The sequence below is a fragment of the Narcine bancroftii genome, chromosome 14 (assembly GCF_036971445.1).
Source record: "Narcine bancroftii isolate sNarBan1 chromosome 14, sNarBan1.hap1, whole genome shotgun sequence".
Lineage (NCBI taxonomy): Eukaryota > Metazoa > Chordata > Chondrichthyes > Torpediniformes > Narcinidae > Narcine > Narcine bancroftii.
Genome location: NC_091482.1, coordinates 53181369 through 53206415, shown reverse-complemented (window position 1 = coordinate 53206415; position 25047 = coordinate 53181369). Strand labels below are relative to the sequence as shown.

The 25047-nt window shown below is 44.0% G+C and overlaps 1 protein-coding gene across 6 annotated transcripts in view; it reads right to left on the bottom strand.

Annotated features, from left to right (window-relative positions):
• Positions 1 to 25047, bottom strand: part of LOC138749300 (multiple C2 and transmembrane domain-containing protein 2-like) — a 328465-nt gene that overhangs the window by 188707 nt on the left and 114711 nt on the right. For all 6 annotated transcript variants that reach the window (XR_011348548.1, XM_069910510.1, XM_069910511.1 and 3 more), the window contains exons 5-7: positions 11431 to 11573; positions 10230 to 10306; positions 7997 to 8108 (exon numbers count right to left, since the gene is read on the bottom strand). Coding sequence is in view for 5 of the 6 variants with exons in the window: in XM_069910510.1 (XP_069766611.1) it covers positions 7997 to 8108; positions 10230 to 10306; positions 11431 to 11573 (332 nt within the window). In the remaining variant the exon portion in view is untranslated. The remainder of the gene's footprint in view (positions 1 to 7996; positions 8109 to 10229; positions 10307 to 11430; positions 11574 to 25047) is intronic.

The window sequence follows — 25047 nt, the reverse complement described above, 5'->3', positions numbered from 1 at the left end:
GGAGAGGTCAGAGTTCTCTGTTGCACAGCTGCTCTGGACAAAGCTCATCAAGGACTCTTGCATCCTTTCTCCAGGTCTCCACAGTCTACAAAGAGGTGGATGATCAATTCAGGCTTGTCACTGCCGGACAACCAAGGAGAAAGAGTAAGAAAAAGAAAAAATTGGCCTCAGCCTGGATAAACCCCACTCACATCAAGTGAGAAATAACCTGACTTATGAGGGTCCTCGACGCTGAGAGCACCAGGGTGGGGGGGGGGAGGGGGGGGGAAGAGACAGTAGGAATTGTTAAAGATTTACTCTGATGTACCTTAGGTATGAATTCCATATTCTCATACCTGTTTCTGAGGTTATAGGTCAGGGGTTCCCATCGTGGGTTACATGTCCCCCACAGTGGTACATTTGCACTTTTCAGGGGGTACATTGGGTCTGAGAGACTAACCACTACTGTACAATACATGGTGGTGTAATCTGCAGGCAGATTGGACAATGACGTGGCTTTTTTTTTAAATCCTTCATTTTTAGGGATACACGGGAACCTATAAAAATGCCCAAGGGGTACAGAGGAACAAAAAGGTTGAGACCACCTTTGTTATGGATGATCTTCTCCAGCCAGCTAAACGTAGTTGGGATTCGAATTTCCAAGAAACTGCTGTGCATTTCCTGGCCTCCTCTAAAGTGAGCTTAATGAATTTTGATTGATATTCCAGTAATTTTTTTCTTCCCCCAGGAGACTACCCAAATCTTCCCAGAAATCCCTCACTTTAGGGCATGACCAGGTTGAATGCAAGAAAGTACCTCTTTCTTGCCCACATCGAAAATGTTGGTTTGATATTTCCAATTTCAATTTATGCATCTTTTGTGGAGTAAGGTATAGCTGATGCAAGATATTGTACCACCCGATGCCTTACATTAATCGTGTTAATCATTCCCCCACGTTAGACCAGCAAAATGGATACATTTCTATACCCAAACCTGATTCCTGCCTTTGTCTTGATTTACCAAGCCCTTGTTTAAGGTTCCCACCTGAAGTAAGGAATACATTGTTGAAATAAATTATTTTGTTCTCCCCTTTCGAACCAGAGTCTCTATTTTGTTACACTGCAGGTCCTAATTTGTCCCTTCAATAAGATCTTAACTGAAGATAGCAGAGAAAATATGTATTAAAAACTCTACATTTACTCCTAACTTGCTCAAATATCATAAATTATCCCAGCTCATAACAATCTTCAATACACTTGACCTCTCCCTGGGACCAAGTGTTGAAATTAACAGATTTTGAGCCACGGGTGCTGTAGGTGAAAGACTCCCCCACCGCCCCCACCCCCCCCCCCCACTGCCCCTAATTTGGCCATTAATTTTATTCCATATTGTAATTTTATGTTTCAATAGGGGGGCTTCTTTAGGGCCAGATAATAATTTAGAATTCCATTTATATATAAGGTTTTCTGCTATCCTCTCACCAACTTTATGCAACCCCAATTTTACCCAAAGAGGGACGTGACAAACTTCAATTGGGTTACCCAAAAATTTATATTTTTAAATCCTCCCAATTCATAATTGCAAGATAATTTATCAATAGAGACTCCGGAAGGCTTACCTTTCCACATAAACCTCTTGATGCATTTATTTTGAAAGAATTTCTGAGGTAATGGAGCAGGCAAACTTTGGAAAAAAAAATTGTACTCCGGGCAGCACATTCATTTTAATGCAGTTGACTCTTCCACACAAAGTTATTAGGAAGATCGCCCATTTATTAAGAATCATCCTTAATTTTCCGAAGCAAGAGAAGATCATTCAACTTCTATCAATTCTGCAGGTTATTATCTGCCTTAATACCAAAATATTTAATTCCATTGGGCAGCCACTTAACCATTTACGGAGCGGAAACAGGCCATGTCGGCCTTTCGAGTCTGCACCGGTTCACTAGAACAACTCCACTAGCTCACGATGACCTTTTTCGTCCAGCACGGAGCATCTCTGACCCAGTACCATTGGGAAGAAGGTACAGAAGCATCAAAATCAGGACTTCCAGGCTGGGAAATAGCTCCTTCTCACATGCTGTGAGATTGATGAACAGCATCTGTCCAATGCAGAAATCTATGTATCAGGAAGTTTTCACTAAATACCTACTTGAATGCAGCAGTGAAGATGCCTTCAAAATCTATTCTGTTTGAATCAAAGGGGATGAAGTCTGTTCCCCAATTTTGCAGGACCAGAGATCTGTCTGCAATATTGTAGCAATTTTTTTCCACTAGCTGCAAACTGAATATTTATCTTTCCTTTTATATTTATCTTTATTTCTCTCATAGTAATTTAATGAATCTGAGGAAGGACATCCTTGACATGGAGGGGGGGTGCAGAGAAGATTCACTAGAATACACCAGGGATGGAAGGACTTGGATATGAAGAACGATTGGATAGACTAGGCTTGTATTCTCTGGAATTTAGAAGATTGAGGGGGGATCTTAAATTGAGAAATTCTCTTAATTTGTTCATATTTCCCACCTGTAAGTTTTTGTCCCAGTTGACTTTATAACCCGATATAATGCCCAAATCTTCCAATTTATACTGCAATTTTTTCAATGTTAACTGGTTCTGTCAGATATATCAGAACATCATCAGGAAATAAATTGATTTTGTGATCTTCTTGATTCATCCAGAAACCCTTTACGTCTGGATCTAGACCGATGGATTCCACTCTCAGTTCAATAGCCGGGAGGAAAAGAGCTGGAGATAATGGACAACCTTTGCTGCTAGATCTGGACAGTGGGAAATGCTGACAAAATTGACCATTAGTCATCACTTTAACTTGAGGAAATATAGAGCTCTAACCCAAATTTTGATGTTTGTTGGCAAAGTTCTAGGCAGCAAACATCCTGCCAAGCTGTTTCAAGAGTCTGTTTTGGAAACTGTCCTACCGGAGGCTCCTCCACCAGGGGCCTCCGAGGTGTTCCGCACTAACCACTGCCTGATGGACATAGGGTATTTCTACAGAGGCGGCATGGTTAACGTAGCAGTTAGCGCAACACTGTTACAGCACCAGTGCCCGGGTTTGTATCCAGAGCCGTGTTTGTACATTCTCCCTGCTCTATGTGGGTTTCCTCTGCGCCCTCCAGATTCCTCCAATAAAAATGTATGGGGAGGGGGTTGTAGGTTAATTGGGGTGTTTGTGTGCATGGGCTCATGGGCCAGAAGGGCCGGTCACTGTGCTGTATGCCCAAATTTAAATTTTAAAAAGGATAATAAATGTTACTAAAATTAAATTTTAATTTTAATAATTATTTAAAAATTTTTAAAAATGTTTCCACAGAAGTAAAATGGTGCAGTAAAGTCCAACTAAATGGAACACTGAGTGATATTGAGGATAGGCCCATCCTTCACTACACCGAGGACAGGTAGAACCACAACATAGAGCGACACTCAGTTCAATGTCCCGCTTGAAGCAGCCACACCCTGGGGTGCCAATTCAAAATGAGGGCAATAGTAGATTCACTTTCCCCTCCATTCTCTGGTGACTTGCATCATAACCATTGGACATCCAGGTGAAAGGAAAATAGCTTGGGTGAAGAGCATGATTCAGGAGCCAAGTCGAGCTAACCTTTGCCCATACACAATGCTGAGAGCACCTTGCACCCGATGACCATTTTCTTGTCCACTATTGAGAGATGGGCAGCCACTCAACTCCAGACACTGTCCTGGAACCACAACCAACACCCTGATGCCCAATTGACAGTCTCGTGTAATAATGCTGATGGCATATCAAAGTCAACTGAGCTTTCCACACCTTAGCTTAGTGGCTGCGAGCTAGTTCCATAACTCAAATATTTGGAAGTGAAAGACAGTCCTTTGGAACCTCAACAGAGAGGTAAGAGTTAGACAGAACTATGTAAAGCCCAACCAAGTTCTCTCACTGGTGTTTTGGAATCAAATTACTGACCTGCAATTTTTTTTGTTTCTGAAACAAAACATATTGAAACATTATTTAACATTAATGCTAAAGTGACAGGGCATCTCCAAATGGAACATTTGTAGGAAATGAGCATCAGGATCAGCTCCAAGAAGCAGTGGCTTAACTCAGCGCAACTCGTGTGTCAGACTTCAACCAAGCGATCAGGAACCTGAAGCACCAGTCGATGAAAATAGCCAAAGGAGCAAAAAGGAGACACGCTCGAGAAGTTGAAAATAAAGTAACAGATGCTCTTGAAATCTAATCAGTATTAAAGACAGATTTTACTTCTACCCATGCATTGCATGGATGCACAAAGTCTTCACATCAGAGCCTCATCTATTCTGTAATCCCCTGAAGTTTCCTTCAGCTTACCTCATCACGCACTGGACAAATCAGACGTGACAGGTCCCGGGTACAAACCCCAGTGCTACGTTTCATCTGGAAGAAGTTACAAATAGACTCCTGAATTGCAGGCACATGAAATAAAATTATTGCTCCCAGCCACCCGGCCAATTCATGGACAGAAATCTGTCCATCCTTACCCTAGCACAAGGTCAAATGAACACCTTGACAGAGATTGTGTTTATAATGTGTGGGTGACCATAGGGAGGCCAGCTGGAAGGAGTCTTACTGGCATTTCTAGGCCTCAAGAAAAATTGGGATCAACCCTAACCAACAGATACATTCACACAGGGCAAGCAGCATTGCCTCATTGCCCAATGATCTCTTCCTCATTCATGTTGTCATCCCTGTCCACACACCTTCTTCTCCATTCCCACTTCTTATCAACTGAACTAAAGACAGGCTCTGGAACTGGCAGGAAGGAGGCCAAACGGCAGGAATCATTAGACAGCCACTTACATCGTAGAATGTGCTGCTTTGCAATAATCAGTGAAAGGCAATAGTTATCCACCACCATTAAAGATGACTTGGCGGGTGGGACAGGAACGTGGGCAAGAGCAACGAGATGCACAGTCTTTTGAACAGCATCAATAACATTCACTCACAAAGGTGATATTAATAAATGAGCCTCTGGTTCAAACTGTGGCCAAGAGAGTTGAATGTTGGCAAATTAAATATTTTCAATTGAAAGTCATTCACTTTGGAACCAAGGTGGATGGAACAGAGTCCATTCTGAATGGTGAAACGTTGGAAGGTACAAATAAGTTTTAGGGCCTCCGTACATAAAAGTAGCATGCAGTAATTAATCAAAATAAGGCCCACCAGAGGACTAGAATACATCTCTGCTGTACCACACAGGGAACTATGAGCAATCTGGCAACAACATCTTTACCATGAAAGAGGAGCAGATTTAATTTTTTTTCAACATAGAGCATGGTAACAGGCCCTTCCAGTCCACGAGCCCAATTACACCCAATTAACCTACAACTCCTGTACCTTTCGAAGTGTGCGAGGAAATTGGAGCATTCGGGAGGAAACTCATCCAGCCACAGGGAGAATGTGCAAACTCCTTACAGACAGTGCCAGATTGAAACCTGAGTCACTGGCGCTGTTCCAGTATTGCGATAACCGCAACGCTAGCCGTACCACCCCATTTACAAGAATGGTACGGAGACCGTGAATTAAGGGGCAAGGAGAGGCTTCAGAAACTAGGACTGTACTCCCTTGTAGTTAGAAGATATGGGAGTGATCTTTTAATTTTAAATTTCGACATACAGCATGGTAACAGGCCCTTCCGGCCCACGAGCCTGTGCCACCCAAATACCTCGATTAACTGACAACAGCCATATGTTTTGAAGGGTGGGAGAAAAGCAAAGCACCCAGAAGAAACCCACGCAGACATGTCGAGAACGTACAAACTCCTTATAGACAGTGCTGGATTCAAAGCCAGGTCACTGGCATTGTCATAGCGTTGCCCTAACCTAACTGTGCTGCCCGACGCTAACTGTGCTGCCCTTAAAGTCTTCAAAATATGAAGTGGAAATGATTGGGCTGATGGAAGCATTTTAGATTCGGAGACAGAGTCTAAACTTCAAACTCAGGTTTCTCAGCAATGAAATGAACAGGGAGCTGGAGGAACTCAGCGGGACAGACAGCACTGAGGAAGAGAAACGGTCAATCAATATTTCAGGTCAGGGTGCTCTACCAAGACTTGACAAGAGAAACACTGAAGAACCAGTTCACTCCACGGATGCTGTCTGACCTGCTGAGCCCCTCCAGCCTTTCCTTGTTCACTCAAGCTTCCAGCGTCTGCAGCTCTTGTTCCTCCTGAGTGCATTTATACAGTCCTTTGACAATCAAAGGAAGGGAGAAACTTTGAACTCCTCTACAAACTGCGATTGATGCCAAATCAGCCAGTAATTTCCAAAAAAACAAGAATTATAGTTTGTGTTAATCAAGGGTTTGAAGGGATATTGGAGAAATATGTGTTGATGGAGTTGGGTCACTGATTGGCCAAACAGGCTGTAGGGACCAAACAGGCAACTGTCTTCTTAAGCTCCAAAAGTCCTCTGATTTGAATCTATTTACATCTGCAAGATGCTAAGCAAATGGTAATTAGACTCAGCTGAACACTTGAAACAATCAGGTCTTCAGGGGATATTGTCAATCAAATCTAGCTCCATTTGTGCAGATTTCACTCAGCAGGAATCGAGGCATTATCAAATAGTCCTTGGCTGCAACAGGGCAGGTTGCGACTCTAAGATCAAGAACGACTGGTTTCTAACTGCAAGACATCAGGAGTTCTCCTCCATGTTATCTGGACAATTACACAATCTGGTGTTTCCTCTGGGAAGCATCAAATATCTTTGCCTGAATAATGATGACAGAGCTTGCACTTCGCATTGTGAGAGCTTGTAATTCTGATTTAAAAACACTTAAAAATTGCCATTTTTTTTTAGGCTATTCACAGTATACTTGGAGGGAATACATTATCATTATCTGACACAGAGCTCAAAATCAGACAATAAACCGTGCGATTAAATGTCTGAATTTAAAACCATAAGACACAAGAGCAGAAATAGGTTATTCAGCCCATCAAGTCGCACCTGCTTTCTAATCGATCCATTTTCCATCACAGCCCCACTGCACGGCCTTCTCCCCATAACCTTTGGTGGCCTGGTTTATCTTTGTCAATCTTTGTCTTAAATATACCAATAACTTGGTCTCTGCAACCACATGCAGCAAGAAATTTCACACATTTACCACCCTCTGCCTGAAGAAATTACTTTTTTTTTAATAATTGAATTTGTAAGGCAAATTATTCAATAGCGCTCGAATCAATATAGATTTACTTGGGAGTATTGTGCGCAGTTTTGGGGTCCTGGTTTAGGAAAGGATGTGCTGAAGATTGAGGTTCACAGGGATGATTTTGGGAATGAAAGGGTTATCCAGTGAGGAACATGTCACAGCTCTTGACCGGTTCTTGTTAAAATTTAGTGAAGATGAGGGGATCTCATTGAAACTTTTTGAATTTTGAAAGGCATGGACAGAGTAGATGTAGAAAGACTGCTTTCTATGGTGGGAGAGTCTAGGACAAGAGGGCACAAATTCAGGATTGAAGGGCATCGGCTTAGAACAGAGAGTTGCATGAGGTTCTTCAGCCAAAGGGTGTTAAACCGTGGAATTTGTTGCCACAGGCCATTGTGGATGCCAAGTCTTTAAGGCAGAGATTGATAGGTTCTTGATTTACCAGGGCATTATGGGGAGAAGGGGCGGCAAGGTTTGCATACCAGTTAGCACAAAGCTGGTTTGCAGCGACAGCAACTAGGATTCGAATCCGGCGCTGTCGTTAGAAGTTTGAGCATTCTCACCGTAGCTGCGCAGATTTCCTCCGGGTGCTCCAGTTTCCTCCCACCATTCAAAATGTACCAGGGATGGCACGGGCTTATGGGCCAAAAGGGCCAATTACTGTGCAGTATCTCTAAATTTAAATTTTAAAATAAGGATCGGCAGTGGGGCTAAGTGGGAAAATGGATCAGCTCATCATTAAAACGATGGGATGAACAGCCTATTTCTGCTCATGGTCTACACGAAAAGTTAAAAACTACAGAATTTCGTCTCACAAGGAATGAGCCTTTTACTCACGTTTTTGTTGCTTCCACTTGGTTTGTTGGCCAGTTTGACTTCCAGGACAATCTCGCCCATATAATCCTCAAGGCTACTTGGATCATCAAGCTGCAATTCCTTCACTGCCACTCTAAAAGGAGGAGAGAAAAAATCTCCACAGTTAAAAATATCTTCCAACCTTCAAAGCATTCCCTCAAATAACACTGGATAATTTGCTTCCTGAACACTTCTGGGCGTATTTTACGGATTTTGGGTTGACGATCACGAAAATCACCTTAACATTTTCCTATCACATTCTGGGTTTTTTTATATATAAACCTATATTTGTGATTTCCTGTCTACTTCAAGCAAACAAAATCAATGAAATGTAACACGTCATTGAACATTTATTTTCTGCATTCGCACTTGGACTTCTTCCCTGCTGATCAATGACAAACACGGAGAAAGTTTTCACTAGGACATTTCAACCATGGAAAAGCTGTACAGGTAGACAATCATTTATCCAACACCTAAAATCCGGAAAGCTCCAAAAACCGTCATTTTTTTCCTGGTGCTAGTACAGCGGAGGGAGAGAGAGACAGCAGGGCAACTAGGTTGGGCGGGGGGGGGGGGTGGGCAGCACGACTCGGGTGGGCGAGGGGGGAGAGAGACGGCAGAGCAACTCAGGAAGGCGGGGAGGGGGGAGAAAGAAGGCAGTGTGACGGGTGGGCAAGGGGGAGAGAGACGCCAGTGCGACTGGAAGGGGGTGGATACGGCAGCACGATTCAGGTGGGCTTAAATCTGGGGCAGCTGAAAAATCCAAAATTTGGAACACACTGTCCCCCAAGGGTTCTGGATAAAGGATTGTGTAATTGGAATCCATCAACACTGGCCAACTATTATAGGACATTGACACGAGAGGCATCAGATGCTGAGTACAAATGAAAATCAAGGACAAATCATTTTTAGGTCAGTCGAACTAGCTCAAAGTGTCAGCATCATTAGGCAATTAAACATTATCAAGGTTCATTTAATGTTTCTCCAACTTCCTACCTCATGCAGCAAATCTGAAACTATCTTTGTGTTCAGCCTGAAGCTGTCATAATTCCCTTTTTTTTCAGGAAACAAACCTTTTGAACAAAATTGTTATCTAGTATAATTGGGACGAGGATTTCAGAAGTGAAGATACCACCTTAAATATTAAAGTAATATTAAGGGCATGTTCAAAAGGTCAGTTGATCTGAGGAGCTTCTGCACATAGAAACTAATCCTCTACCTTGTCAAAAAATCATATTGAAGAGAGCATGAGCAGCTTCTTGGGGATGGCAGAGACACATGATCAACATTTAGATAAGCAAATTCATTATCATAGCAGGGAGGATTGGCTCTGGCCATTGTAGCTGACAAAACTGAAAGCCCAGACCCATTGTGTTCACAAAAAACTTTGCTGAAGGGGACAGAAGTTCTGCAGGTGAACACTGATATCATTAAACCCTAACTGATGTCAAGAGGGGAAAATTGAACAACTTGTTCTCCCTCCGTGCTTCTCAACCTTTTTGTCGTCTCCCCCACTAACAGACCATTGGTTAGTAAGGGATTACTTAAGGTGGTATGTTAAGTGGAAAACAAAGGTTGAGGACCACTGCTCTACACCAATTAGCAAAAGATACGTTTGCCGCTGTTGGATTGAGAATCGCAGAGCCATGCTTTGGATTTTTCATTCTGGCTTTGCAATCCAGCATCCCCAGTGAAAAGCTGATCTTCTCGGGGAACAAATGGTAGATTCAGAACCGGGTGTGGCATCCACCCTGGAAAAGTTTCTGGATCAGCAGTTGTAGGCCAAGAAGGATTTTTCCGCAAACTTTACAGAGCCCTATCGGGAAACAGCGGGTACTACTTTTAAAAAAAGAGCGGCCCCCGCGAGTTTAGTCAATCTAAACAATGTTATTAATGTTTTTCTGTTGACATTTTGCCCAATTCACATCTTTACTAAAATTCTAATGCTGCTACCATTAATTTATCATTTATAACCCTAAAATCCTCAAGGCCAGCAAACAATTCTCAGTTTTTCATAGCTTTTGATCACAGACACAGCACGTAAGCAACCATGCACCTTATTTGCTTCGAATCAATTTGATACTCACAACTTAGCTACTGTCCTGTTTAATCATACAAGACTCATCAATCACTCACTAAATAAAGACATTATTTCGTAGCTGCTACCTTGTGCATTGAGTAAATCAAAGTAAATGTGTTGAATGCTATGACAGACCTGTTTATTTCAAGATCATTCAGAGTGAGATATGCAGAACCCATGAAATCATCCGTGGTGAAGTCTCGGTCATACACCTGTGTGCGGAGAAATATTCTTCATGTTATTACAACCACATTGAGCTGACACAAAGCCAAGGGCAAAGAACATGTTAATCATTCCCACTTGTATCAAGAAGGGTCAAGGAAGTATCTGGTCAAACTACACCTGGACACACCAACGGCTGTGAGAATTTTTAAATTTAGACGTACAGTACAGCAACAGGCCATTTCAACGAGTCCATGCTGACTAATTTACACCTCATTAATCTGCACCTCTGGTACATTTTTTTTTAAAACAGTGGGAGAAAACCAGAGCCCCCGGAGAAAACCTGTGCACACAGGAAGAATGTATAAACTCCCTACAGACAGCGCAGGATTCAACCCCAGGTCCAGTCCTGATTGCTGGCGCTATGAAGGCGTTGTGCCAAACATGCCGCCATTTCAAGGAAACGTCCAGGGGCTGAAGAGTCACAGGAAGGGCCCGACGTTAGAGTTTGAGTTACAAGATGAGGAAAGCACTGATCATATCACAGGGCAGCATGGTTAGCATAGCAATTCATGCAACGAGTTAGAATCCATCGCTGGCCATAAGGAGCTTGTACGTTCTCCACCTGTCTGTGTGGGTTTCCTCCAGGTACTCCAGTTTCCTCCCACCCTTCAAAAATGTACAGGGGTTGCAAGTTTATTGGCTGTAACTGGGAGGCATGGGCTCATTACCGTGCTGTAGGTCTAAATTTTTAAATTTAGAAAACAAGAAATAATAAATCTAGAATAACACTGAGATCAGGACAAAGCTTCAATGTTAGTTCTTCTCATAGAATGGGGGGGAGGGCAACGCATTGAATGAAGAACAGTACATAGTAAAAGGGCTCAGGATGGAAGAGGTCAGACAGTTGGTGGGTGTTGGGGGGTGGGGAAGGAAATTCTCAACTAGAAATAATTTTTTGACTACAGTGAAGCCCCAGAATGTATTCACTGATCCTCGCCAAAGTACAAGCATTAATCCCAACCGCAGAATCTAAACAAACCATAACCATTGGCCCGATCCAGTGAACTGAATCAAAATACAATCAATGAACCTTGACGCTTCGCAAAGCATAATTACAGAATTTATGAGAACATCCTCCTAAAATGCACAACATTTTGGCTTTATTTTTTACCTTGACATAAAGTTTTTGATTTAAGTTCTTCACTGGGACCACGAAGGTTTCATCCCATCGAGGGTTTAAGTTTTTATACACAATCTTGCTCTTGTACAAAGTCTTCCCAGCAAGTTTAAACTTGACGTAGGGATCGCTTGTGCCTGCAAATGAGAAAAATACAGGTTTTAAGAAATGCTGTGGCCTTTTCCTGGCATTTCCTTACAGTCAGGGTTAAATATATTCTTCACAAAGAAAAATTGCAAATTATTTCCATACCTGAACTTTTACCAATCATATAACATTTAAAATCACATGTTAAGTAGGCTGCAGGTAACAAAGCAGGAAGCCACTATTTGAAGTTACCAAGAGACCTGGGCCTGCCGCTCCCCATCTGTCCCAACCCTGTGGCCAGGGGCATGACGCTGTCAAAACCACTCCCGGAGCCTGGGGCCCTGCCTCCCCTTCATCTCACTACACCCTGCCCTCCCCTCCCCTGCCCCCCCCCCCCCACACACACCCACCCAGCAGCCTGGGGCTCAAGCCTACCCATGAGCTCCACTTCTGCAGCCCAATGCTTGATACACAACCAGACCCAAACCTAGAGCCATGGACTAGGCCCACAGACAACCCAGCATTGTGGCCAGAACGCTGACAGCCCTCCTCCCAGTCCACACTGCATACCATTGGCTTCCTCAAGATGAGGGCAAAGGGTCCTATAACGAGGGACCAGTGTCACCAGGGCCTTGTGAATGAACGTACAGAAGGAGTGAGAAGGAGACTGGCCAGAGTCTTTTACTTCTGAATCTCACGATCAAAGTCATCATCAAATAGTTCTTTGTAAAATCATCCTATTTTATGTAAATATGACATCAGGGAGTAATGGATTTTGCAAGTGGTTGTTTATGGATGTGTAGCTAATATGACAATTGTTTACATTTCAAATGATCATATTTCAAGGCAAATCAAGTCACACAACAGCTTTTATTTAAGACATTCAGCACGTTAACAGGCCATTTCGGCCCACGTGCCCATACCACCAATTTACACCCAATTTAATTTACACCCCGGGTATGTTTCGAACAGTGGGAAGAAACTGGTGCCCCCAGAAAAAACCCACGCAGACACAGGGAGAAAGTACACTCCTTACAGACAGAGCCAATTCGAACCCTGGTCCAGATCGCTAACGCTGTAAAGGCATTGCGCAAAATAGCTTCTCGCTATTTTTAGTCCTTTTTAAAACTTGGAGATCAAAGGCAGAATTATAACTGAACTAATGGCAGTGAACCAAATAATGCATCAAGGGGAATGAGCCCAATGAATGGGACAGGCAGCAAAGAAAATCAACTTGGCATATCTGGCACTTGCTCGTTCCTCTAAACAAAGCCACTGCCATCACCAACCCCCCACCATCACTATCCTGGGGATCATCTTTGACAAGAAACTCATGTCATTGTGGACAACATGAATGAGAAGATCGTGGACTTCAGCAGGACCAGGAATGACCGTCCGCCACTGCACATTAATAACTTTTTTGAGAGAGTGGAGAGCTCCAAATTCCTTGGAGTTCACACGACAAATGACTATGGTGGGCACACATCTCCTCACTTGTCAGGAAGCCGTAACAGTGACTGCACTTCCTGAAAATACTACCGGCCACCATCATATCAACTTTCAACAGGAGCTCTACCGAGAGCGGCTGAAGAGATTTTGATCGGACATCAATCCACAGGAGCATAAGAGGGGTAGAGAGGATCACTGGAGTCTCCCTCCCCCCATCAACGTGATCTACCAGGATAACTGTCTGATGAAGGTGCGTAAAATATTCCATCCTACACAAAGCATCTTTCAGGTGCTTCTGTAAGAGATACAGGAGGATCAGAGCCAGCACCACCGGGCCGAGAAACAGTGAGAAAGCTGAACAACCAAAGGAACTGCTCACACTGACCATCCGAGACTTTCATTTTCATGAAACAATATTTATTCATTTGTTAATATGAATACTTGTTCGGCACATATATTGTTGGTCTGTGAGTGTGTTATGCCTGGTTGCATGTTTTACAACGCTGTTTTGTCCCACTGTACTTGTGCAATTAGATGAGAATAAACTTGACTGGACGTCACTAACCAGCCACAGGGATTCACAGCAGCACAGAATAGCAAAACTTTCAGCAAAAGATTCATCTCCAATGCTCTTCAGCATTTCCACCATCTTGAAAACACATCAGGAGCTTCTTGCAAGATGTTCTGCTTGCCTGGATGAACACAGCTCAACGTCATCCAGGAAAAGCCAGCCTACTTGGCCAGTATCACTGTTCCCTCTAAGCCGCACGAGAGCACAGATTTTACAACCAACAGACAAAGGAAGTTAACGTACTTACAAAAGTTTAGTTAACTAAAATAATTCAGTAATTAATAATTATACTTCTTGCACAGAATAGGATAAAATTTTAACTCAATACGTTACTTCGTAGAATGCAATCATACATGTATTATATTAAAACATGCCAATACAGTTTGATTAGCCATGAGAGAGAGGCTGTTTACATTTCAAGTTTACATTTGCACAAGCATTCAGCGCACACATACTTTTGTCACAGGAATAAACTGACTACTAAATATTAGAGGGAACATTGATTGGTATCTCATCTTCCACTCCCTTACATTCATTTCTTCTACCAGTGGGACACAGTGACTGGAGTGTGTACTATCTACACTTTGCTCACTCACCCAGGTTACATTGGCAGGAGCCCTCAAGCCCACGATCTCCACCCTCAGGAAGGTTCAGGGCAACAGGTGGAGGGAAATTCCCATCTCTGGCACGTTCCCTCCAAGTCACCGCCATCCTGACTTTGGATGTGAATTGTATCTATCACCAGCCCTGGCATGGCATTGGGGAAAAATCCTGGAACTCCTCCCTTTGTTCACCTTTCGCATCTCCTCCCCTTCCTCTACCTGTCCATAATCGCCTCCCAATCTGTTCCTACCAATCACATACCTCAGTCCCACCCGCCTTTCCCCAACTGTCCATCATCCCCTTTCCATCTGGTCCTGCCAATCATTAGCGAGCATCAGACACCACTCCCTCGCCCCATGCCCATCATCTCTTTCTCATCTGGACCCACCAATCACTGGTCAGCTTCAGTTCCACCCTCCCTCCCTTCCTCCCCACCTTCTTCCATCTGCCCATCATCCTCTCTACACTTGGTTCCATTTATCACCTGACAACCTCTTTCTCAGCCCATCCTCCTTGTATCGCTGGCAATCCTTGCCGATCCAGGGCTTTGCCTCTAATCATCGACACAACCATTTACCTCTGTACATGCTGCTTGACCTGCTAAGATCCTCTGTATTTTTTTCTCAATTCCAACATCTAGAGACTCTTTTGCTCTCAAGGCAAAGAAGCATACACTGCACTAAATAGTCTTTCAATGCAAATGCAGTCTATCAAACACAGTTCAAATGTTCCTCAGACAGCATCTCTCAAAGTTACAAACTCCATTGTCTTGACGAATTAGGGCAGGCATGGTCTAGGGAATGCCAATGCCAAGCTCCCCTCTGAAACATTCGCATATCTGACCTGGAAATACATCTCCGTCCCTTCGTCATCACTGAGTTCAAGTCCTTGTGTTCCTTCCCACAACAGTGGCAGAAGGTCAAGTGATCACTGAGGGATCAGAGGTGGAGAGGGTGAGCAAATTTAAGTTCTTGGGAATCACTAGCTTGGAGGACCTTTCCTGGATCCAACACACTAATACCATCGTGAAGGAACTACATCTGCACCTCTTCTTCCTCAGGAGTTTGCAGAAGTTTGATATGACAAATTTCCACTATGTGTGGCGGAGAGTGGGCTGCATCGCGGCCTGGTGTGGGGACACCAATAGCACAGAGCGTAAAGCCCTGCAAAAGGTACTGGGCACAGCCCAGGAGATCACAGGCAAAACCCTTCCCACTATCAAGAATATCTTCAGGGAACACTGCCCTCGGAGAGCAGCAGCAATCATCAAGGATCTACACCGCCCAGCACACACTCTGTTCTCGCTGCTGCCATCAGGAAAGAGGTCTAGGTTCGGAACAGCTGCTACCCCTCCTCAATAACAAAGTCGATCAGGAGCTTGTTTAAGGACTTGCACTTTATTGATTTTTTTTACTCTCAGTATTGCACAGTCAGTTTGTTTCTATTTCTTTATTTGTTGACATGTATTTTTTTGCACCGCCAATAAGTGGTAATTCTACCTCGCCCACAGGAAAAAGAATCTTAGCATTGCCTGTGATATTATGAATGTGTCCTGGCAATAAATCTGAAATCTGATGGACTCCATGGGTTCAAGATGATGGCTTGCCACCATCTTCCACTCTGTATTAAACATCACTGATACCCAGACCCATAGTGAAGAACCTACAGGTGACCTCGGAAAAATGGTCACTGTTGTAATATTGGCGCATTAGCTGGTAATGAGTATTTCAGAAAGGACCCCAAACAATAACAAGCCTAGTGATTGGCACAACGGCAATCGCTATATTCATATTTATTCATGTAAAAGTTATATTTTGTTGATCATTTTGAAAATGGGATCAACTATTACAATTCACACCAGAATCAAACTGTCACATCAGTAGCATAAGTCTAAATGATCTCTAAATGAATAAAGAACAAAAACACAACGAACAAAGTAATAAAAGGGTCTGTGCACCAAAACACACGTCCTGGGGGGGGGGGTTCAGGACCGCCTTAAATATTTGCATCGCCGGAGGCATCGGGAGTTCTGACCAGTGAGCGGTCGAGGCCAAGGCATGAGTTCACCACCGAGGCATCGGGAGATCCGGCCTGCCAGTTGGCGGGGGAGGGGGGGGCGAGGTGAGAAACAAGGGTCGACCTTTACACAAGATGTACGGAAAATTACAGATTTTTTTGGCCAAAAATAATGGGTTGACTTTTACATGGAATCAACTTGTCCCATACATTGTTGCCAGCTTGAGACTCAGACATTGAGCCAGCAGGCAGTGGCGAACGAAGAAGGTAGAGAGAAGCATCGAAAAGCCCACTAGATGTCTTCTATTAAAGTGGCTTTAAAGAGCAAAAGAAGCTGCATGCCAAATCACATCCATCGTTGTTGGGTGGCCAGTGAGCTGACAGGAGGACCTCACTGAGCTGCTATTCATTAAGGCCTGAGAAAAGTAAAGCAGACTCCGAGTTCAGTCAACAATGATCAGAGCAAATCTGATCGCCGATGACAGGAAGGAATTTGCCTCTTCCTTGCTGCCTGAGTTGGGAACAGTACCAATACTTGCTTTCCCACTCGCATGTATTCAATTGTAAAATACAACTTGTGTAGCCAAAAAAACCAAGTTGTAATGGCATTGGTTCACAACCTGCAAAAATAACTACGCAGGCACGAATTTCACATCAAAAGGAATTATAGAAGGAAAGCAGAGACCCATTATCTAAGAAACCTGCAATCCTGCTGCCATATCTCATGAAATTCAGTTAACCCTATTAACCACAGGCCTGCCACCAATCATATTGGAGTTAATTGAACCCAAAACATCTGCAAAGCCTCACAACATTTCAATTGGATCTGCCTAATATTCTCGTCAATAAGACTGAGAAGCTGTTATTCAGTGTCTACAATTTAGAAACAGGCCATTTACATCCAACCAGCATTTATGCTCCACACAATCTCTCTTGTAAGGGATGTTGAAGTGATGCACCCTACTTAGCTTCACTTCAATGCTTTAGTAGCTTAGAGATACAGCACAGCAACAGGCCCTTCTGGCCCACAATCCACGCTGCCCAAATACACCCATGTGACCAATTAATCTGCCAATCCTCCATATGTCTTTGGAACCTGGGAGGAAACCCAAGCAGTCACGAGGAGAATGTAGAAACCCTTACCGACAGCAGTGGATTCACTGATCACTGCCGCTAACCACCTCACTAACTATACCGCCCTTTAGATTCTACATCCATTTTGGTTTCCTTTTTTGCCCATTCCCCAATTTAAAGTCGGGTGCTCTCAGGTCAGGTTGTGTTTATTTGTCATTCTTACCATGAACCTTGAAGTTTACAGTGAGAAATTAGATAGTGTTTCTCTGGACAATGGAGCTGGTTATTTACATAGATTTTAAAAACTTTTTATAAATAACATATCACTTATAAATATCATGTTACACATGCTAGCCCTGTATCCCATGAGTTCAGAAGCCTCTCAGCTTGGTGGGGGGGGAACCTGTCTCGTAATCTGGTCGTGAGGGCCCGAACGCTTCAGTATCTCTTCCCGGTTGGCAGGAGGGAGAACAGATTGAGGGAGGGGTGTGTGGAGTCCTTCACGATGCTTACAGCTTTCCGCAAACAACTGCCATTATAGACGTGCATCACGGCAGGGGGAGAGACCCCGATAATCGCCTCAGCAGTCTTCACTATCAACTGCAGGGACATGCGTTCTGGGACAGTGCAGTTCCCGAACCAGGCGGTGATGCAGTTCCATAGGATGCTCTCAATGCATCCCCTGTAGAAAGTAGAGAGGGTGGAAGCTGAAATTCCCTCAGCCTCTGCAGGAAGTAAAGGCGTCGTCGGGCCTTCTTGGCAATGGATCTAGTGTTGGGAGACCAGGATAGATCCTCTGCTAGGTGCACACCAAGGAATTTGGTGCTCTTGACTACCTCGATGGTGGAGCCATTGATGGTCAGCCGAGGGTGTCTCCCCACCCCACCCCCCCAGGGTCTCCTGAAGTCGACCACCATCTCCTTTGTTTTGTTGACATTCTAGTGTAGGTGGTTGTCTCTGCACCAGTCCATTAGTGGTCTCCTGCAACAGGCCAGCAATGAGATTCATCAAGTTCCCAAGCTGAGCAATGGAGACAGTAGCTGCAAAGCCTTGCTACATGACGACACATTAAGTTCAATGCAGCTCGCGCAATACATCTCAGCGAAACTGATCATTCTTGGAAAGCGTGATACAATTGATAGCAGCACATGAACTCCTAACAGGAGCACATCATACATAAAGCAGGTGAGCCTTTAGATCTTGTTTTTGTTTCCATGTGCAGTCACAATTTCTTCAGAGAAGGAGTTCTCTTTTTCAACAGTGAACCAACAAAACTCTTCAAAGCTATCTGCTAATCAAACTACACAAATGACCAATTACTTGCTGTGCAACAGAACCTATTTTCAGGTTGGGAAAAATAACGTACTTATAAGAGTCGTAATGTTCCCCCAGATTTGCTCCACAAGTCGATCGGTACATATAGAGTTATCGGTTTTATAACGTGACTACCCTCTAGACAGTCACGTCCGACTGTGGTCCCATAAAGTTATAATAGATTATCCATTGCCTATTTCTGTATTTATGGGGTGCATCAACAACAGAGATCAGGTAAATAACCAAATCTGTCGCACTACTTCATGCAAAAATTAAAACTGCAGACTTTTTATTTAGTTGCAAACTTAAAATGTTATAAAATAAAATGCACCTTAGATCAATTTTTTTTAAAACTGCTTTCCAAAGTAAACCTTGTACGAAGAAGGTTCATTCTTCGTCTTTTAAGAAATTGCCAGTGCATCTCAGTCATTTCACACCAAGGATGGCACATTATTGCTCGTTTTACCTCAACTTTGTGAACTTTCAAGTGTGAAATAGGTTAACTGCATGGTTGAAATTTAAAAACTGAATGGAAAAGGCCTACCTAACGCAAAGCCAAACCTCATGGATTTATAACACTGGACAGCAAAGATTTTGCTTCCTGAACACTTTTTTTAAGTCGACTTCAAGCATACAAAATCACGGTGGGGCAAGACATTGAAAATCCTTTTTTCTGCTTTCACACTTGGACTTCTTTCCCTGCTGATCTTGCTGCAGTCAGTGACAAACATGGTGAAAGGCTTCACCGGGAAATTGTGACCACGGAAAAGCATTATCAGGGCAACTGGAATCCAACTGGCCGACTATTGCTGGATACTGACACAAGAGGCATCAGATGCTGAGCACAAACGAAAATCAGCGGCAAGACATTGTTTCGGTCACTTGAACTAACGCAATGTGTCTTTATGCGATTAGACATACCTAATTCAATAAAAGTTCATGTAAAGTTTCGCCAACTTGTGATATTCCAAATCTGAAATTACCTTTGTGGTCATCATCATAATCCCATTTTATTTCAGGAACCAAACCTTTTGAAATACTTTGTGGTCCGGTGTAATTAGCAGATGGTCACTCAGCAAGCCTAACTGAAAATGTTCAATTTGGCTGTGATATCCAGCGTGCAACTTTGGTAAACAGCATCAAGTTCAGGAACTTGTATATATTGTGACCTCGAAAGCAATAATTTTGGGCTCAAGAACAATGGATCTAAAACAATCTACAACTGCTGAAAGTCACCAATGCTTTTGGAAACTTCTCTACAAAGCCTCTAAAACAGGGGTGTCAACCTCAAATTCACGGAGGGCCAAAATTAAAAACTTGGACTAAGTCGAGGGCCGAACTAAATATTTATTGAAAATTTTCAACAACATCTGCATGTTTTCTCTTCTTTCAACATATGTAACGTTAAACTTTTTCTTATTAAAATAAATGTTTAATAATAGTTTTGGATAAACTCTTTCCAGAAGCATTAACAAATGAGAAATAAAATATTCAATAAATAATATTTCTCTATAGAGGATTTGTCAAATGTTGCTAGTGTGCTGTCGAATAGTAAAATCTGAGGGCTATTGAGAATGTGGGAGAGTAACATGATTCCTGAAACAATCAAATGGGTGACTGATTGTGGGCATGAACTCTAGCAGGGTAATTTGCCATGCCCTTTTTCCATTGGTACAGATATCCTTTGATTTATACACTTTTCAAGTTTTATGCCTAATGAGCTTGTATCCAGGTGCAGGACCATTTTTAACCAGGAATATACTTATCACTGTGACATGAAACTATCCTGAGATTAAAGTTCATAATCCTTACTCAGGCCTGTGTGCGGGAGGGCGGGGCTTGCGGGCGATCGGGTTGGACAACGACAGTGCGGGGGCATCGGCTCTCGCTGCAGGGCAGCATCTCGGTGGATCAGCGGCCCCGTCACCGTGAGTCGTGGGTCGGCCTGCGGCAGGGAGGGGGAGTGGGCAACGGTTCTGGCGAGGTCAGGCCCCCCCTGAGTTTCTTCCGGACCCCCCTTGACCTGCTGAGTTTCTCCCGGACCTCCCCCTTGACCTGCTGAGTTTCTCCCGGACCCCCTCCCCTTGACCTGCTGTTATTCTCGGACCCCCCCTTTGACCTGCTGAGTTTTTCCTGGACCCCCCCTTGACCTGCTGAGTTTCTCCCAGACCCCCCTTGACCTGCTGAGTTTCTGCCAGACCCCCCTTGACCTGCTGAGTTTCTCCCGGACCTCCCTTGACCTGCTGAGTTTCTCCCGGACCCCCCTTGACCTGCTGAGTTTCTCCCGGACCCCCTCCCCTTGACCTTCTGAGTTTCTCCCGGACCCCCTCCCCCTTGACCTGCTGAGCTTATCTCGGACCCCCCTTTGACATGCTGAGTTTTTCCAGGATCCCCCTTTGACCTGCTGAGTTTCTCCCGGATCCCCCTTTGACCTGCTGAGTTTCTCCCGGACCCCCCCCTTGACCTGCTGAGTTTCTCCCAGACCCCCCTTGACCTGCTGAGTTTCTCCCGGACCCCCTCCCCTTGACCTGCTGAGTTTCTCTCGGACCCCCCTTGACCTGCTGAGTTTCTCCCGGACCCCCTCCCCTTGACCTGCTGAGTTTCTCCCCGACCCCCCTTGACCTGCTGAGTTTCTCCCGGACCCCCTTTTCTTTCCGTGCCGGTGTCCCAGGACCTTTCCAGGGCAGTCTCTGCACTCAGGACTGCGCTGGGATCCCAGTCAGCGGTGGAGGAGCAGGTGAGCGCGGCTAATCCCGATCCAACCCACGCCACTCCCGAGATTGGCGGGGAGGTTCCACCCTTCCTGCCCGACCAGCCTCACTCTCCACGTGTACTCCGGGCACCCGCCGCTGGTCCGGTGGGAAGGCGTAGGGCGGCCGGCGACCCCATCGCCCGGCGGGGAGCCCCAATCTTCCCTCCGGCATCCCGACTCCATCTGCAGCTCCAAGAAACGCTATGCCACTGGGGTTCCGGGCGCTGGGAAGCGGCCTTGGATTCCCCTGACACCGGCCAGGCCGCGCTGCGGTGGGGGGGGTGGGTGGGGGGGTCACGACAGCGTGTTTATAAAACCATCCACCACTACTTTTCAAGGACCAGGATTATTCTCTCTCTCTCTCACCCTGGGACACAGCGGTTACTGTGCATGCGCTATACTGACGCGGTGGCCAGCGGGCCACCTCTAATACATTTTTGATATGATCTTGCGGGCCAAATATAATTACATCGCGGGCCAAATTTGGCTCGCGGGCCAGAGTTTGACATGTGTGCTCTAAAACATCTGTTAAACAGGAGCTCTTGTGACAAAGCAACCAGACACAATTTGTCAAGCAACAACTATTACTTATCACTTTACCATACATAACAAATGTCTCAAAAGAGTATCAGAGTCAAACAAATTTTTTCTTCAGTAAATGCAAGTCAAAAAAAAAATCTGCAGATGCTGGATATCTGAAGTAAAAGCAGAAAACACTGTGTGGGAGAAAATAAAACACAAACAAAAGGTCAGCCAGAATCTGCAGAGAGGGGAATGTTTCACATCTGATCCTTTGTCAGAATGTTGCCTTATTAAGGAATGGAGACAGCAGACGCTGGAATTCCAGAACCAAAAAAAAAACACGTAGCAGTTTGCACAACACAATCGCAGCAGCAAACCCGGGTTCGAAACCCAGATTACAAAGATGTATGGGGTTGGTAGGTTAATTGGCCATGTGGATGTTTTACTGCACTACCAGAAGGGCCTGTTACCACGATGTATCTCTAAGTTTATAAAAATTAATAACACTTGATGGACACTAATGCTGCTTAACCCATTTTTAAGTCGGAATCCTGAAAGAAGAACGATTTACTGAACATATTTTCATAGTATTTACAAAGCCTCATCCTCTCTGTACACACATCTTGTAAGGTAAAACATCATGAGATGGGAATGTGTAAGGAGTTACCCTGTGCAGGGCTGTAACAAGAAGGGGAGGTGTCCTTGTACTCCTGTTAGGTAAAACATCATGAGATGGGAATGTGCAGGGCTGTAACAAGATGTGAATGCATCCTTGTACTTACAAGATAAGAGAGACATTGATGGATTGAGAGGCAGGAAGCTAGCAGGGAAAGGATAGCAACAGTTTTAGTCATTGGACAAGTAATGATATGATGATGTTCTAAGCACATATCCAAGGGTATAAAAAATCACCATTTTGCTGATAACGGCAGAATGCATTCTCCGACTAACATGTTTAGTTGCAAGTGTTACAATCCGGTAATAAAGAACAAAGAACCCTGATTTCGACTCAGTCTGGTGTTTGTCTCACTCATTCATGAACAAAGCAGACCTAACAATCTACAAGTGCCACTATTTACACTAACCAAAGTGCTTTGCATCAGTGTTTTCTCTTTACCACACCCATGACTTCAGGCTCAGAGTCTATCTTTGGAGATAAAATGCGCATGTCTTTTTTCTGCGGAAAACAAGACTTCTGAAGCAGTTCTTGTGACCGTTCTGCCGTGAGCCCCGAAGCTTCTGCTCCAGGCCCTCACTTTATCGTCGACAGCATCAGGGGCCTTCCCTCTCAAGAAATATAAAGGCAAAACCATTCCACCCTCCCTTCCATAAAATATCATGACTACTGCACTTATTCAAAAGGATAAATATTCCCCAGGCCCTCAAGAGGAAAGCATGTAATTAAGGTTCCATTATTGGCCTGCAATACTATATTTAGGACGATACATGAAATTCTTTAACTTTGTCTACCATGAGGAAGACAGAGAGTCGCCATTTGCCAGGCGTCCCTCACAGAAATGAGGTCCCAGCATGAAGCAAACTCTCGACCCCTGGTTTAAAAGACCAGAACTCTAACCACTGAGCTATTGCGGCCTAAACTAACACTAAATGGCTGGAATCCGTCATGTGGTTTTTGGTCCTTCAATTATTCCCTTAATGTCCTTCCACTCAATACATGATAGAACAAGCCTGCTCCTTAATAAATCAAACCATCTGATCACTGCTGTGATCTGCTGGTTTATTTTACATGGATCTTATGCAAATCTACCTGGAGAAACTTTCACACCGAGCTTTAGCTCTCTGTCTTCAGAGAGGCAATGGGATAAAGCAGGATTTCAGGCAGTGAGGCTTCGCTTTAATCAGTGAGTCGCTCTGGGATCAGCTGTCATGCCTGTCAGATTAAACACTAAATGAACATCTCAAAACTTCACTCATCAGTGACACTTCCCCGCATGCAAAGGATAATGGGTAATCCCCAAGACAGGTGGAACACAACATTTGACAGGCTAATAATGTTACAACTATTCCACGGCTGAATAATAAAACACTTGGATGAATGATAATATTAAATAGAGGCGGATTACAGCTCACAAAGCTGGTCAAGGAAAGTGTCAAGTTAGTGGACCTTGACTGTTGGTAAAATAATTGGGAGGGAAGTGTGTGGTAATTGCATACAGAAGCTATGTGTCTCTTGTCAAACAAGTAACATCTCAACTAGGCAGCTTGTACTCAGGGAAGGAGAAAAAAAAAGGCTCTGTTAGTCCAAAATCAGGGGAATAAGCACTTGAAAATGTAAAAGTGTTGTGTTCTCATGCAGCAGGGAGGACTGAAACCAAATAGTTCAGTCAATGCCCCTTTTGTTTTCTAAACATGTCGGTATAGTAATCAAGAAGTTCCTTGCATGTGGCAGATGGGCAAAGTGCCACAGCTATTCAGTTATAAAACTAAATTAGTACTTGATGGGAAGTTACGATACACACAAAAAGAAAGACAACTTGTGTTGTGCCTTTGCCATTACTATGGTATAAATAATGTATTCCAAAGGGATTACTCCAGCGACTTGGATCCTACTGCACTGCAAAGGAGAAATGTCCTGTCAAAACTCCAGTGCTTCACAGATAACTAGGCCCGCTAGGGATGTGTAGAATTCAAGGCAAAGATAGGACAGTACAAAGGAGATTTGTCTTGAAAATAGGCAAATTTCGTGAAATCGCTCACTTTCTGGTGGCCTCGATAACATGATTAGCCGAAGTCACAATGAAAGATAGACTTGCATTTATAGAGTGCCTTTTTTTGTCAACTTAGGACACTCTGAGGCACCTTGTTGCCAAAGAATTTTCAAGTTTGATCACTGGTGATGCAGGAACTTGCTGCACTCCACGGTGCAGGACGGCATGAGCTGCTTTTAAAAAGGTGCACTGGACAAAACTTGACGCCACTTATTGTCAATGTCTCCTTCCTCCTGCCACAGGAGACCTCCTCAGCCAAGGCATTCAAAGGCTGCCGGGGCGAGCAAAAGAGAACTCAATAGAGAAGCAGCGGACTAAAAAAAATACTATGCAATTGGAACGTATGCGGCAATCGTCTGTATCCTTTCCTTATTTGCACATGTAACAGTGTTTAAATGTTTGAGCAGAAAATAGAAAGAGTAGTGAAAAAAATAGACCAGACCAATGTCTTATTATATTCAGTTATACCACTACCGCACAGCTTCACACCTGGA